We start from the raw sequence: 13,985 nt of genomic DNA, 5'->3' as shown, positions 1-13,985 counted from the left end.
GGGACCTGCAAGTCAACGTGTGATACGTGATGACTCCGTACATAGAATTCCAAATCGATCGAATCCACATGGTGGGGTGGCCTTATCATTGGGCGCGGGGCACGTTCCGAAGCTCAAATTTGTATCCGAGTATGAAAGCCGCGTAGAGTGGGCTATCCAAGGATTCTTTTGCTTTGCTCTACCATGGGAGTCATGGAAAGAAATAGTGCGTGGGAAGAAATGCCAATGCTCCTGTCACGTCAGCCTCGTGATCATTTGAAACAGGCAAAGACCGCGAGCGATCGCCCTGGGGGCCGAGCTTTGATTCATACAACCGAGTCGCTAATTGGTTTTCCCGCAACTATTGTCCGCACTTTGTATGGGGAAAATTATATGACAGGGCCATACAGATTTCTGGATTCTGATTTTGTCCGGGTCCAAATTTTAGCCTTGCGGTAGCCTCGTATCATGCACTACAAGAAAAGAGAGGTTTTGCTGCGACTAAAACGGTGTGATGGTGGGGTCAATTGCGAACAGACCGTTTCGTACTGCACCAAGTTTTGTCTTTGGACTCTGGTTGATTCTATGGGGCGCTTGGATGGCGGAACTGTATCTGCCGATGGATTTCAGCCAGACAAGAAAGATCTGCGTGAGGGTGACTAGTTGTTTTATATATATCTGCCAATAAGATTTCCGTACATGACCATGTACATAGTTCACCGCGAATCTTTGTAACTCTGATATGGGACTTTCAAAGAGTGGAGAGGGTACAGTGAGAGTCGAAAACATATGCCCCTCTGGACATGCAGTAAGACAGCAAAAGTATCGACACCCCTGCCCCACATACCCTACTACATGAACTCCGAGCTAATATCACGCTTCAAATGCCTTAAATCCAGCTCATTTTATACCTAGTAGCTAATAGTATAGCTTTCGTATCTTTGTTATCACACCTATGAATAAGAATAAGGCAAAAGCCTCAGGGATTGAAAGAAAGGCGGTATAGGCGGTGGTAGAGGTGGGTCTATTTGTGGTGTCAATACTGTTGCTGTGTCACTGTGTGTCCAGGAGGTAAAAGAAGTTGAGAAGGACTCAAAGAAAAACGTTTTCAGATCCCCTAAAACAGAAAATTTGCTCAGGCTGCAGATTGGGTACAAGTATATATATTCGGGTTCTGAGTCTAGTGAGTAAGTGAATGCTTTCTGGCTTTGCGTTATGTTGAGTTCCTGATTCAAAACTCTGGATTCGATGTTCTGTTATAGTACTAAATCAATATTTCGGTAGTCATTTGTTTGAGAACGGATGTGAAACATGGATGTGGATTAGATGTTCCGATGCCCTGCTCTCCAGGTCCTAACAGTAGAAATTCACAACCCACGGCGCCTTTAATACCCACAAAACTTGGATAACTATATATCTACTCATACAGGACGAGTGATACGAAATCGAATACTCGATTTATCCTTGTCGAAGCCTAGGCTACACATCGGGAGGGTTTCGCAGTCCTAGAATATCCGAATTCCGCTCCGCGGCCAGATATACCCAATTTGGGCTAGCATCCATGGAGCCCGGAGACAGCACCAAAGTATATGAATCTTACATTTCCGCATCGAAAGAACGTCAAAATCAATCAAATATCATTTGAATTAAAATCAAAATCAAGCCAAGGAAACTAGGACGATATGCCGGAAACTCGAAAGGTAAGATCTTCTAATCCCACAACAACCTCACGCGCCAACTAATCCCACCTGCAGGCCATCATCATCGGCGCCGGCCCCGCTGGCCTTGCAGCAGCACTCCGTCTCCACCAACAAACAAACATAAAATGCACAGTCTATGAGCTCCGATCCTCACCCACAACGCTAGGCGGAGCTATTGGAATCCAGCCCAACGGCCTGCGCCTCCTACACCGACTTGACGTCCTCGATGCAGCCGTAAGCAGAGGTTATGGCGGGCGCAATTTGACGATGCACTCGTTGCAGGGTCATGTAGTTGGGTCGATGGATCATGTTGGTTGGGCGCGAGGGAAGACAGGGTTCGGGTATTTGCGGATTAAGAGGAGGGATTTACAGGAAGTTTTGCTTGAGGAGGTTGAGAAGGTGGGCATTCCAGTTCGGTTTGGAAAGAAACTGGTGAAGATTGATGATCGTGTTGATGAAGTTAGTGTTGTGTTTGAGGATGGGGACACAGATTCGGCGGATTTGTTGCTTGGATGTGATGGGATTCACTCCTTTGTGCGGAGGACGCATATCGATCCAACTCAGATGGCGGAGTACTCGGGTCTGTCGGGCATCATGTCAATTGTTCCGGCTGAGACTGTTTCGTCGGAGGTTATGGATCAGATCTCTGGGCTTGAGGCGACCTTGACGGAAGAAGGAATGATGGCCTTGAATCCCTGCACAGCTTCTAAAGATGAGTTGTTCTGGTTTTTCACCAAAGAAGTTCCACTTCCCGAATCTGGGGATAGTCGGGATGGATGGGAGGTACATGGGAAAGAGGAGGTGCAGGGGTTCAAAGACATGCTTCTCGATGTCTTGAAGAATGCACAGGGTGATTGGGGAAACATGCTGAAGAAGATTGTCAGCAGCACCTCTGTTGTCAAGTTTTATCCCATTTACCGCCTTCCTCTCGGAAAAGCGTGGTCCAAAGGCCGTTGTGTCTTGGTTGGCGATGCGGCCCACGCCATGTCGCCGCATGCTGGACAGGGCGTTTCGATGGCGCTTGAGGATGTCTTCTTGCTTTCCCGTCTCCTCAAAGATGAGACACGGCCTTTGTGCGATGTTTTCGAGAAATATGATGCCATTCGCAGGCCTCGTGTTAATGAAATATTCAAGATGGCTACGGAAAACGGCGAGATGCGAAAGAAGTCTACTTCGTGGGGACTTTGGTTCAAGGAGATGAAAGTGTCTGTTGGATTGAACATATCATGGCTCCTAGGACTGGACTTGAAGGGGGCGAGACAGGGACACCTGGTTTACGATATTGACAAAGTGGAGCTGTGATGTTACTTTCTGAGCTTCGTCTTATTTCTGGGATTTTCTCTTCGCCCTTGACTTGTGTATACTAGTCACATGTTGACAGACTTAATATTTCAATCCTCTGCATAACACCAGTCCTTGAAGACATCTGAAAGATGCTACTTGAAAGACACGTTCTATTAAATTTTCCTATTTGTATTCCCATGAAGCTATGCTTCGCGATATGAGCTGCAGATGGTTCAGAACTGACATCCAATCAATGCCCTTGCGAGATTCAATCCGCCATAGGGTGAGATAACCATCCCCAATCCCATGACCTAGGTAAATTTCCTATCACTTTTCCACAAAGGTTGCCTAACTCCAGGGCCACGATGGAAGCGGAAACAGGCGTGGGAACTGGATATTGCCATGGTGTGAGATAAAAGTATATTCAAATTATTATACGGAAATGGCTCTCTAGGCTTCAGGGGTGCTCGGAAGCGTTAGTAGGATATCGTCTGATTTGAAAAAGAAATCACTTATTTAATACAGGACATCCCAAAACAACAAGCACGAAGAAAAGATCATCCTGGATGACTTTGTTTCTAGTTTCTTTTCTCCACCCCTTTCTTACTTCCGAAGCTTGCACTACTCTTGATACAAGGTGGACCTAGTGCAGTTCCCCGCTGATAAATTTACAGCGCAGGGTAAGTCTCGATTAATCCTCTATCTCGATATCTTTTACCTTGGTCCGTGCTTGATACTTCAGCCACGCTCATTATCTACGCGACTATCTATGCGCGATCATCTTGGCAATGGCAAAGGCCAAGCGGCGATAAGGTTGTGGCTGGATCTTTGTGTTTTCTGATATGTAATTAGTGTGGGGCCGGGTCGCTGGCGATGAGGTTATTTTCACCTCACACAACATGGCTTGGTGGATGTCAAGGTCTGTAGGCAGAATATATAGAAGGTCTACAGTATACAAAGAGGACGATGGACATTTAAGTCATTGCATTAGATATCAGATATGAGTAGAGTATTCATCCCTTGGGAATGAATCGATTTTCTAGAACAGGAGGGGGAATCAAAATCCGGAAGTATCCATAGAAGATAGAAAAAGAAATTCACAGTTGAAGCGAATGATGGGTATAATGCAAAGGGTGGAACGAAGCCGGTCCGTCCAAGCGAAGAGAAATGCGACTGAGCCAGATATTCTGTTTCTTGGTCCTTCAGCCTTAAAAGGTTTTTTCTTTTCCGTCTCGGTGTCATAAACGCCGCTGAAAATCAAAGAATTGGAGGTTCATAAGGCATCATCCTCGGTGAAGGTGATTAACGTTGAATGTTGAATAAGTAGGAAATGGCGAGGAGAGTCTTTCTTTGGGTCATGGAGATCGTAAAGTCATGTGGAACGATGATTTTCAGACCATCAAGTGGAAAGTTTTATTGGCGTGATAAGTCGACAGAGGGAGTGCGCGAGGGAACGCGAGAGGCGGGTTCAGAGGGAGGAGGGGTGTGATCGGTAACAAGATCGTCAACTGTAAAGCGAACACGTCCACGAGAGGAGGAAGGGGCGGACGAGTGAGTCGAATCGCTATCCAGGCGTAGCGAATCCATTCGCTCAAGCTCATCGTACTGCGGCAGAGGCAGAGGGGACCCTTGGTAGTCTTCCATGACGCTAGCAGTGTCGTCAAGCTTGGTGTAACCAGGAGGGCTGGCGGGGACATCCTCGTAGACTGGGGGCATCTCCTCGTCCCAGCTGATGCCGAGACCACCGCGCTCCGTGACGTGAAGGTTGAACTGCATACGGAGGACGCGGGCGGCACCAGTGGGAGTGATCAGACGGGTGTTGCGGTTGGGGCAGAATTCCTCAGCCACAATGAGCTCGATGACGAGGTTGTGCTTGACCTCGAGGCCACCGGGGGCCTCCATGTCGCAAACCGGGTTGGTGGTAGGGTTGATGCTTGCCTCAAACTGCATGCCGATTTCACCGCCCGCGGTGTCAAAGTCGGTCTTCCAGCCAGTCTTCTCTTCGTTGTGGCCGATTATACGGGTCTCCTGGTGGAGTACCCCCTTGTTCTCGCCGCCGATCTTGTGAGAGTGCTTTTGGCAGGCGGTGGAGACAATCTTCTGGTGCTCCTCGATGCGCCACATCATCTTGCGCAGACGCCAGCGGGTCTGAGTCTCCTCGCCCTTGTCGACAACGCCGCTCAGGGTCATCTCCACGGGGAACTTGCCGATGGGATGCACCACCGAGGGAAGGACGATGCGTCCAGTCAGGTTGGTGGGAGGGAAGATGCGAATGGAGGACTTGTCGTTTCCGGCGAGAAGAGCGCGGCGGAGGTTCAGAGGCAGCTTGATGCTGAACTCCTCGCCGGCAGTGCTGCGAGCGTGGGCGAGCAGGAAGTACTCGACCTTGCCAAGAGCGCCATCGCACGAAGCGGGCGAGTGGCCAGGGAAGAGGTAGCTGAAGGGGAAGTCGTGGTCTCCGTGGGTGAGCTTGAGGTTCTCGGTAAGGAAGTTCCAGCGAGTGAGCTCATCAGTGCGAGTGGCGCAGTTGGGGCAGTGGCTAGACACGGGCTTCTTGGTCGAAGTCTTGCAAACGAGGCGCACATCGAACTGGTTCAGAGTCACCGTGTGGGCCAATTCGGCGACGGCGATACGCAGGCGGCCCGAGAACAATGCGCCAGTGGAGGTGGAGGGGTTGCCATAGCAGACCAGAGGCGGGGATTCCACCAGAACGTCGAGCTTGGCCGAAGGCAGAGCCATCTCATCCTTGGTGATGCGTTCCTTGGATCGACCGGCGCGCACGAGGCTGCGGCGCTTTTCCTTGTCTTTGCTGTGGTCCCGGTGGGGGTGGATCAAGTGGTCCATGGAGAATGACAGGCGACGTTCTGGGGAGCGGGCACGATCCGGGGTGGCATGCGCAGACTTCTTGCCTACCGGGTGGGCTGGAATCTCATTGACGGAAGTAGTTGAGGATGAATTGGAGTGAGCCGGAGTGGAGGCGAGAGATGAGTGCAGGGAGCCAGAGCCCCGAACAAAGTTGGGGATCAGACGGCCCGGCATCTTGGATGTAGTTGGATCCGTGGATATGAGCGTTGAATGATGTAAATGATGATGTAGTTCAAGATGTAGTTCAGGATGTAGATTGAGATGTAGTTCGAGACTCAGTACGATGGTATGGAGTAAAAGCAGGGTAGAACATAGTATGAAGCTAAAGTCGAGCAAGTAACAGGAACGACCGTTCCTTATGAACCCTCCATCAGGTGCCACAAGCCTAAACGGGGCTCGAATCCGTGGAAAACTTCAAAGAAACTAAGAAAATTTTCTGTATGGTGTCCACTTTGTCCCAAAGCAAGACCAGGTACGGCTCCGCTATTCGTTGTTCTAGACACGGAAATCGAAATGGAAAGAAATTTGAAATTTTCTTTTTTTTTTTTTTTTAAAAAAAAATGAAAAAAGAAAACGAATTAGAATCCAGTGGGGCGTAAAAACGTCATTGGGGTTGCGCACAGTACCGTTACACTCAGATTTACGGCTATTTACGCGGTATTTTACACACGCTCTCTCACACACCACACACACAAGGTCCTTGTCCTTATTATAGATCTTCTCGTAGGGAAACCATCGCCGGGCGGTTTTACCTATTTTTACCTGGTTCTATTTGTGTGTCTTTTGTCTTATGATGTTTTGTCTAGCTATTTCGATGTCTCTAGTCTTTGATTCCTGAGTCTTGATCTTTCGTAAGTTTCCTAATTTCAAATCGATTCCAGGTCTCGTGTTAGACCACGTCGGCATTTCGGCACCGGTCCTGGGCCCGTGAACCAACAGGCTCTCGCCCGAGCACAACACACACGAATGGTCATGAATGGGCATGGATCGGGGATCGCCTGACGCCAGCCTGGCTGCGTTGTTCCCCACATCCAAGGTTTCATGTGGGCATCATCTTGCGATCACCGCTCTAGACTCTCCAGTGATGCTGATGCCATCAGACCGTGCGCAACCTTGCATGAGTCACGGTCGGCTACCTCCCCGGTCGGAGGGGGAGATCTCCCATACTATTCTCCGTAGGTACTCGGCCTTCGCATGTGCCCGTTGGTGGGGTATACGGCCGGGACTATATCGGCCCTACGCAGAAGGTACTACAGTACTACAGTGCTACCCCGGATGAGCAATGCCGCGGCGTCGTCTCCGGTCAGGTGAACCTAGGCGTGCCGTTCTAGCCTGCCCAGATGAATCAGCATTCGATAATATTCCGTGCCATAATGAGACAAGCCTAGCTGGCCGCAAGAGGGTCGGAGTGCGCCAGCTTGCCGACTAAGCCGCGACGAAGAGGAACGCATCAGCTGCCACTGGGAATCGTCACGTGGCGCAAACAGCGGCGAGCCGAAGCCTTTACGGGCAGTGTTTGATACAATACGGTTTAAATACGAGCACATTACCATCCCATACAGGACCTGATTTAGTTAGTGGCAGATCCTCTCTCGACCGCTTTTCCGCTTCGGGCAAAACCAACGCGTGCAAAGACCCTGCGCGCGCTCCACCGGAAAAGTTTTGCTCGCCGGCTTCGTCTGCACTCCGTTGTCCTGTTTGGGTTTAGAAAGATCTCTCGTGACCCCGCACTGTTTTTTGCGGGGCACAGATGGCTTCATGATGCTGTATTGTCGTCCGCTGTGGTGCGAGTATAGACATTGAATGGTAGAAGCTCCATGATCATCCATCCGATCGTAGCCCTGGGAGCTGTCAAGATATGCACCGTGTTCGGTCCCAGCTGCGTTCCACGAATCATCAAACTCCCTACTCGCACTAATTACCTAACAGTTTCCATCGCCAGGTACCTCGATCCAGGTACCTCAGCAGCTTTCGCATCACATCGCATGGTCCATGCACACTGCATTCCATACAATCCCTGCATCCATACCCATGTAGAACACGTTCTGAAGAAACCCCCCGCCTTGAGTTCCAGGGCTCGAGCGTCATTGACTCATCCCCGACGGAGCATACATCCTGCGGTGAAGGATGCAGGTGAAGGGTCTCCGTCTCCGATCACGCCATGATGCGAAACAGCACCGGCCCATCGTATGGATGCGGTGCAGCCCGGTCCCCCGACCTCTCGACGCGATCTGTCGATCCCCGTGGCCCCTCCCTACTGTTTCATTGTCGCGTACAGTAACCGATTATGGCAAATGAGAGAAACCAGCGGGAATTCTGCTCAAACCCACGCTATGTAGGAAAGGAGAGACTAGAGATGACTAGAGATGACTATAGACAACTAGAGGCTCAGAGGCTCAGAGACTATACCACTAGAGATCGAGTGTGGCAGCCAATGGATGGCGTGCGAGGGGCACGTTTGGCCCTCCAACGGACTTCCTGATCCGGGTCGATCTCGGAGAACCCCCTCAGATCAGCCCTGACTCTTGATTCAATTATCTTACTGGATTGGTGTCGCGTCATCTTCCTAGAACTGAAATCATTACCACGCCATTCTTTATGCACTTTGTAGTCTAATTGCAATTGCAATTGCAAATTGCGTCTGAACTCTCACAAAAATCAAGGAAACCTCCCGGGCCCCCTGAGAGCAGAAATTTTCTGTTCGGGTATATCCACCTCCAAAGTTTATACTCGGGCCGGGGCAGCGTGATGCTTAAAATTGATGCCACTGGCCCGCTCTGCCACAGTCCCTGGTTGATTCTGTAAAAGTTGACCGCTCCGTCGGTGGATGTGGCTAACCAACCGCGATGGGGCCGTCCTGGCCATTGGTAGTCGCCGCTGAGCCCCGTTCGGCGATTTCTACTTTTTTTTCTTCTCTTTTTTATTTTTATTTTTATTTCTTTTCACTTGTCCGTCGGGAAACTTGGGCTTCGTGATTGTTTCGAGAGCCCCGGGCCGGGTTCTAGTCGGTTTACCGTGTGGAGGGATTTGTTTCGGGAGGATCATCTCACATCTTACATGGTAGGTGCTGAGATTCTGAAATTCCGTTTTAGATAATTGTTAGGTCATTGGAGTACGTTTATATTTCCTGTAGGTAATGGTGTTTCGACATTGCCCGGGGACTCATACGGCTGACTTGTTAAGGGCCGGCAGAGATTTCTTCCTCTCCAACTCCGTGCTCCACCGCGCTGTCATGCCAGAATGTGTGTCCACGTTCCACGTTCCATATCCATAGGACTCTGGCGATTCGACCGATTTGGAAGGTACTGCCGACGAAAGGTGAGGACGGTGTCATCGGATGAGTCTTACCTACCTAATCGGTGTCTGAGCCTCATTGTGACACACGTTCCATCGGTTACCTTGTTAGGGTTGAGTCCCTTTCTAGTTCGGAGCAGAGTACCACGGGATATAGCTTTGTTTGTTCTATTATTGCAAACACACAGCATGATTTATGTCGGTAGATTCTTCTATTGATTTCCGGAGACGAGGCGAGACCCCTTCGACCTATCTTGAGGCTATCGTCCAGGGTCCTAGGTCTATCTAAAAGCAGACTCGGAGATGGATATCCCGATCCCGAACCTTAAACAACGAAATAGCAAACATGGCGGATCTAGATATCGGATTTTAAACCAGTAAACAACCGAGATAACCAATAGCTTTGTGAATGTCGATAAGGTCAAAAAGGGTCGATGCATGAACCCCTGACACGTGATCCGGGGGATCGCCCGGCAGCAGAATCTCAAGTCTGAGCTTCCCCTTTTCCGGAAGAGCGTCCTGCCACCGTGTCTTTTTTCTATGGACTCCCAAGAGTCACGATCATGGGTCTGGTGTCCATTCAACTAACATCCCACCACTACCTCCTCACTCCCGACCAGTCCGACCCCGGCGCGTCCATTCAAAGCCGAAGTGGGATGTCCGCGCATTCCCCACTGCTATGTCTTGACTTTCTGCACGCTCTGATCCACAATTGAAATCCTGACACCTGCCCGAGCCTCTTCGAACCCAGCGCTTGAGCGCTCAAAACAATACGAGAAACATTGACCGTTCCACTGGAATTGTCGAGAAGATAGCTTCGAGACGAGGAGCCCCGGCATAGAACTCGAATTAGTACAACACTCGCCTCTCTATCGCATATTTATCCACCATGCTCTCCAATCTGGTTTCCATCGCTGTGGCCATTGCCGCCGTCATCGCGTTCTGGACCATGTCCTCGACCTCGATCTCACCTTTCACCCGCTCTTTCCCCAGACTCGTTAACAAGCGCATCTGTCTATTAATCGCCCATCCGGATGACGAGGCCATGTTCTTCGCGCCGACAGTGCTCGCACTCACCCAGCCAGAGCTAGGAAACCACCTGAAGATTCTCTGCTTCAGCACAGGTACGTCGCAAATAACCCAAAGAAACGGCCTCGGCCGAGGACATTACTCCGAAAACCAACATCTTTCGCGAAGACGTCGGAAACACCAAAACAAAACTAACTGTACCTCTCTTCAGGCGATGCAGATGGCCTCGGGGAAACCCGCAAAAAGGAACTCCAAAAGAGCGCTCTCCAACTCGGCATCCGCGATGAATCCGACGTCTTTGTCGTCGAAGACACAAAACGCTTCCCAGACGGCATGAAAGAATACTGGAAAGAAGAAGACATAACCTCCCTCCTCGCATCCGCCTTCGCGCCTGACCTCGCTGCCAGCCTCAAAGGCAGCAAACCCAACCCGGACAAAGCACCCACCGCAACCATCGACGTCCTCCTCACATTTGACAAACACGGCGTCAGCAACCACCCGAACCACCGCTCTCTATACCACGGGGCTTTGCATTTCATTCGCGTGTTGATGAAGGATAAAGCGGGCTTCGCGAGCCCAATTACATTGTACACTTTGACTTCGCTTCCAATCTGGCGGAAATACGCAGGTGTTCTTGATGCGCCGCTGTCGATGCTGCAAGGGGCTTGGAGTAATCTTTGGACTGGGCTGACGACGAAGAAGAAAGCAGATGTTGGTCCGGCGAGGCTGCTTTTTGTTAGTTCGATTGGGGAGTGGATGACTGCTCAGTCGGCTATGGTGAAGGGGCATCAGAGTCAGATGGTCTGGTTCCGGTGGGGTTGGATTACTATCGGTCGGTATATGACTGTTAATGACTTGAAGAGGGAGAAGGTTTAGGCTGATCTTGGATTTGGATGGATTGAGGATCATTTGGATTTGAGTGATTCATTGCCTTGACCCGTCTCACATTTTCACTTGTATATGACACGACAGATAGCGTCCATTGATTTTGAATACATTTTCTACAAGATCCCTTCGGGTATATTGAACATACTCCAACTTCCATGGTTTGGTTTTGATAATGTCATGAGAATATAAATGCATTTTGATCATACATAAGTGTATTTCCGACAGATGCAAATGCAACGAGAAGTATGCAAGTCGATATCAAAACAGGGGTATCATATGAATCGACCCACCAAAAGTATAAATCCCAGCCGTTCAACTCGCGCTGGTTTCAAATCCAGGACCTGTCATCTAAGAGAAAGATGCCCCGTTCCTTGGACTTCAACAACCCCAGCGCAGCAAGCTTTCCATAAAACCCAGCACTCGGATTCTTCGCCGTAGAAAGCAGATGATCCTCAGGATACTCCACCCAATTCTCCCGCAACTCTTTCAGCATAGCTTTAAACTTGGGAGAACGTTGCCGCTCAAAGTGAAACAGGCGGTTCAGTGGCGCGCGAGTCGTATCCACCCCGGAAAAAAGTTTGAGGATACCACGCCACTCCCTACTCTCAGAAAAGGCGAGTGCTTCAGTGCGCTGGAACAAGGTCTCATGGTCTGTCATTCGGCGGATGGGAATATACGACTCGTTATGCCAGTGCCGGTCTTTGAACCCAGTAGGCCCGTTCATGTCCATGAAGCCGGAGTTTTCGTCGTAGAAGATGCGTTTCCGGTCGGGTAGAAAGTCTTGCCATTCTTCCATTATCTTGGGCCGCTCTTGGTAGAACCATTTGTTGTCGGGTGTGTCTTTCCACTGCGGCACGCGGGCGATTAGCCATACTGCACGGCGGATGAGGTATGCCTGTTGGTAGACCTCGAGACGGAGGAGGTCGTATGCGTGTATTGCGTTGGCGAGGATCGGTGATTGGAAAAGATTTTGGTCGACGGGGAGTCCCCTTTGCCGTTGTTTTTTGGCAGCGTCGAGAACGGGGTTGAGACATCTCATCACAATGGTGCGTGCTTGGTGTTGTTTTTGTCGGGTTTCGCTCAAAATGTCATAGGCTGCAGTCAAGTGGGTTTTGCAATCTTCTAAATTACCCTTATCGATGGCAATGTTCATCATGAAGCGGTGGGTTTGGACAGTTGGCTTGACGTTGTAGGGTTCGGAGGTCATTGTGCTGAATATTGATTGTACCACCTGCATCGATACTCGTCCTATATCATTGGCTTGCTGCTCCTGTGTGGTCTCAGTGGTTCTGATCCGGCTCAACACGTAAGCTCGTTCGAACAATTCGTGCCAGACTCGAGGTGTGATGGGAATATCGTATTTCTCGGCAATGAACTGTATTGTCTGAACAGCGGCAGGAATATCATTATTGGTGCCAAAGACATGGGCGATCGCGAAGAGAAGATTCTCGGTCGGGTGAAGTGCAGACCATGGCTCATACCGCGTTGGCGGCATCTGTACCTCCGAGTGATCCTCCCGCTTGAGGAGATTGACTTTGAGATTCCAAATTTCGATCAAAACTTGTCTGAAACCCGGGCCATGACCAACGCGAGCACTTGCAAGCATAAGATTAATGTAGCTGCGCTCGTCGGCAACATGCCCACTCTCGAGCATTTGGCTGAATATGTTCATTACTCTCCTTCTTACACTCAGTCCACCAGTGCCGTAGCCCTGCCATCCGACGCCACGACTCTCCATGCGCCGCTTGTAATAGTGACGGGGCAGGATTCGCAACCTGAAAGCCTCCTGGCCAGTATAACAGTGGTCCCAGACGAGCGCTCCCATGTAATGATTGTAGCATTGCACGTCCGGACTAACACCTACTTCCTCCATGGACTTCCAAATATCATCCGCAAGTGGGCCATTCCCCATAGACTGGGCGCAGTCCAAGAGGTGTGTGTATTCCGCGAGGCCAAGCAGATTATCTCCGGCAACTCGATAGTGAGTGATTGTCAAGAGATTTCTTACAAAATCATCAAAGATCTCTTCGACCCGTTTCAGCCCATTCAATAGAGTGGACCAGGTATGTAGGGGATGGTGGAGGTCGCGGAATGGCTCCACAAAATATGCGGGAGAGAGTTGGTTGAACGCCTCGACGAACATGGTCTGGGGCAAGCTTCCGACCAGACCCGCCGACCGTAGGTCAGTCATTGCTGTCATCATCTGGTCCGGCTGACCATCTTGAAGCACCTGAAAGAACTTGGTTGCATATTCTGCCTCCTCCTCTGGTGAATTCCAGGTCGGAAGGATCACGTTGTCTGCCTTGCGTGTTGTCTCGATTGACTCTGGAGACGAGTTCCATAGTCTGCCCGTTGTAGTAAATTCGTGGAAAAGGAAGTGTCGTCGAGGACGTGTCTTGCGGGACTGAGAACCATCGAACAGACGAACGTGTAATTGAGGTGACTGACTAGCAGACGAGACTTGTCTTGGCCCGATGAGACCGAGATTCAGGAGTCCTCGGCGGTTCATGAGGTATTGTTCTGGTCTTAACGGTCGCGAGCAAAGACCGTGGGAAGAGAGCCTCTCACCAGCAAGCGTAACTCTCCGCATGATGGATAGAGAGAGAATGAAAATCGTAAGATGCTAAGAGGAAAACGGACAGGGGCTGGAAAGAGGAGGGGGTGTGCATCGACCCCGGTCTGTAGTCGGTACTTCTGGCTGCATTGTCTGGTGAGGGGGCGGCGGGTGACGGTCAGACCTTCCCTCAGGTAGCAGTGACTTGCAGAATGTTTGGGTTACGGGGGACCAGAGCTAGATGTTTTTCTATTTTCAGAAGTTGATACTGTGGTGGCTATCTATGACTACATCGGATACCTGGAATAGCAGTCTGGCAATTCGATCGAGAGGATCTTCAGGCCCAGAGTATACATCTGACAAGTGGAGGGGCGGGTAACCCCATAAAATCC

The 13,985-nt window shown here is 50.3% G+C and overlaps 4 protein-coding genes across 4 annotated transcripts; 2 read left to right on the top strand and 2 right to left on the bottom strand.

Annotated features, from left to right (window-relative positions):
- Positions 1 to 1,661: 1,661 nt before the first annotated feature.
- Positions 1,662 to 2,981, top strand: N7443_002324 (FAD-dependent oxidoreductase; the record flags this gene model as incomplete). Its single annotated transcript, XM_056882380.1, has 2 exons — positions 1,662 to 1,679; positions 1,734 to 2,981. The coding sequence occupies 2 exons, from the start codon at positions 1,662 to 1,664 to the stop codon at positions 2,979 to 2,981; spliced, it is 1,266 nt and encodes a 421-aa protein (XP_056744221.1).
- A 1,395-nt stretch (positions 2,982 to 4,376) lies between these two features.
- On the bottom strand, positions 4,377 to 6,002 carry N7443_002323 (alpha-arrestin; the record flags this gene model as incomplete). The annotated part of the gene is made up of 1 exon (XM_056882379.1): positions 4,377 to 6,002. The coding sequence occupies one exon, from the start codon at positions 6,000 to 6,002 to the stop codon at positions 4,377 to 4,379; it is 1,626 nt and encodes a 541-aa protein (XP_056744220.1).
- Positions 6,003 to 10,011: 4,009 nt separating this feature from the next.
- N7443_002322 (PIG-L family deacetylase) lies at positions 10,012 to 11,027 on the top strand (the record flags this gene model as incomplete). The annotated part of the gene is made up of 2 exons (XM_056882378.1): positions 10,012 to 10,246; positions 10,363 to 11,027. 2 exons carry the CDS (start codon positions 10,012 to 10,014, stop codon positions 11,025 to 11,027), a joined length of 900 nt encoding a protein of 299 aa, XP_056744219.1.
- A 340-nt stretch (positions 11,028 to 11,367) lies between these two features.
- On the bottom strand, positions 11,368 to 13,629 carry N7443_002321 (uncharacterized protein; the record flags this gene model as incomplete). The annotated part of the gene is made up of 1 exon (XM_056882377.1): positions 11,368 to 13,629. One exon carries the CDS (start codon positions 13,627 to 13,629, stop codon positions 11,368 to 11,370), a length of 2,262 nt encoding a protein of 753 aa, XP_056744218.1.
- Positions 13,630 to 13,985: the final 356 nt, after the last annotated feature.

The sequence above is a fragment of the Penicillium atrosanguineum genome (assembly GCF_028827265.1).
Source record: "Penicillium atrosanguineum strain IBT 20685 chromosome Unknown utg000002l_segment0_segment0, whole genome shotgun sequence".
Lineage (NCBI taxonomy): Eukaryota > Fungi > Ascomycota > Eurotiomycetes > Eurotiales > Aspergillaceae > Penicillium > Penicillium atrosanguineum.
The sequence above is the reverse complement of the archived record's forward strand: the minus strand, read 5'-3'. Positions and strand labels throughout refer to the sequence as shown.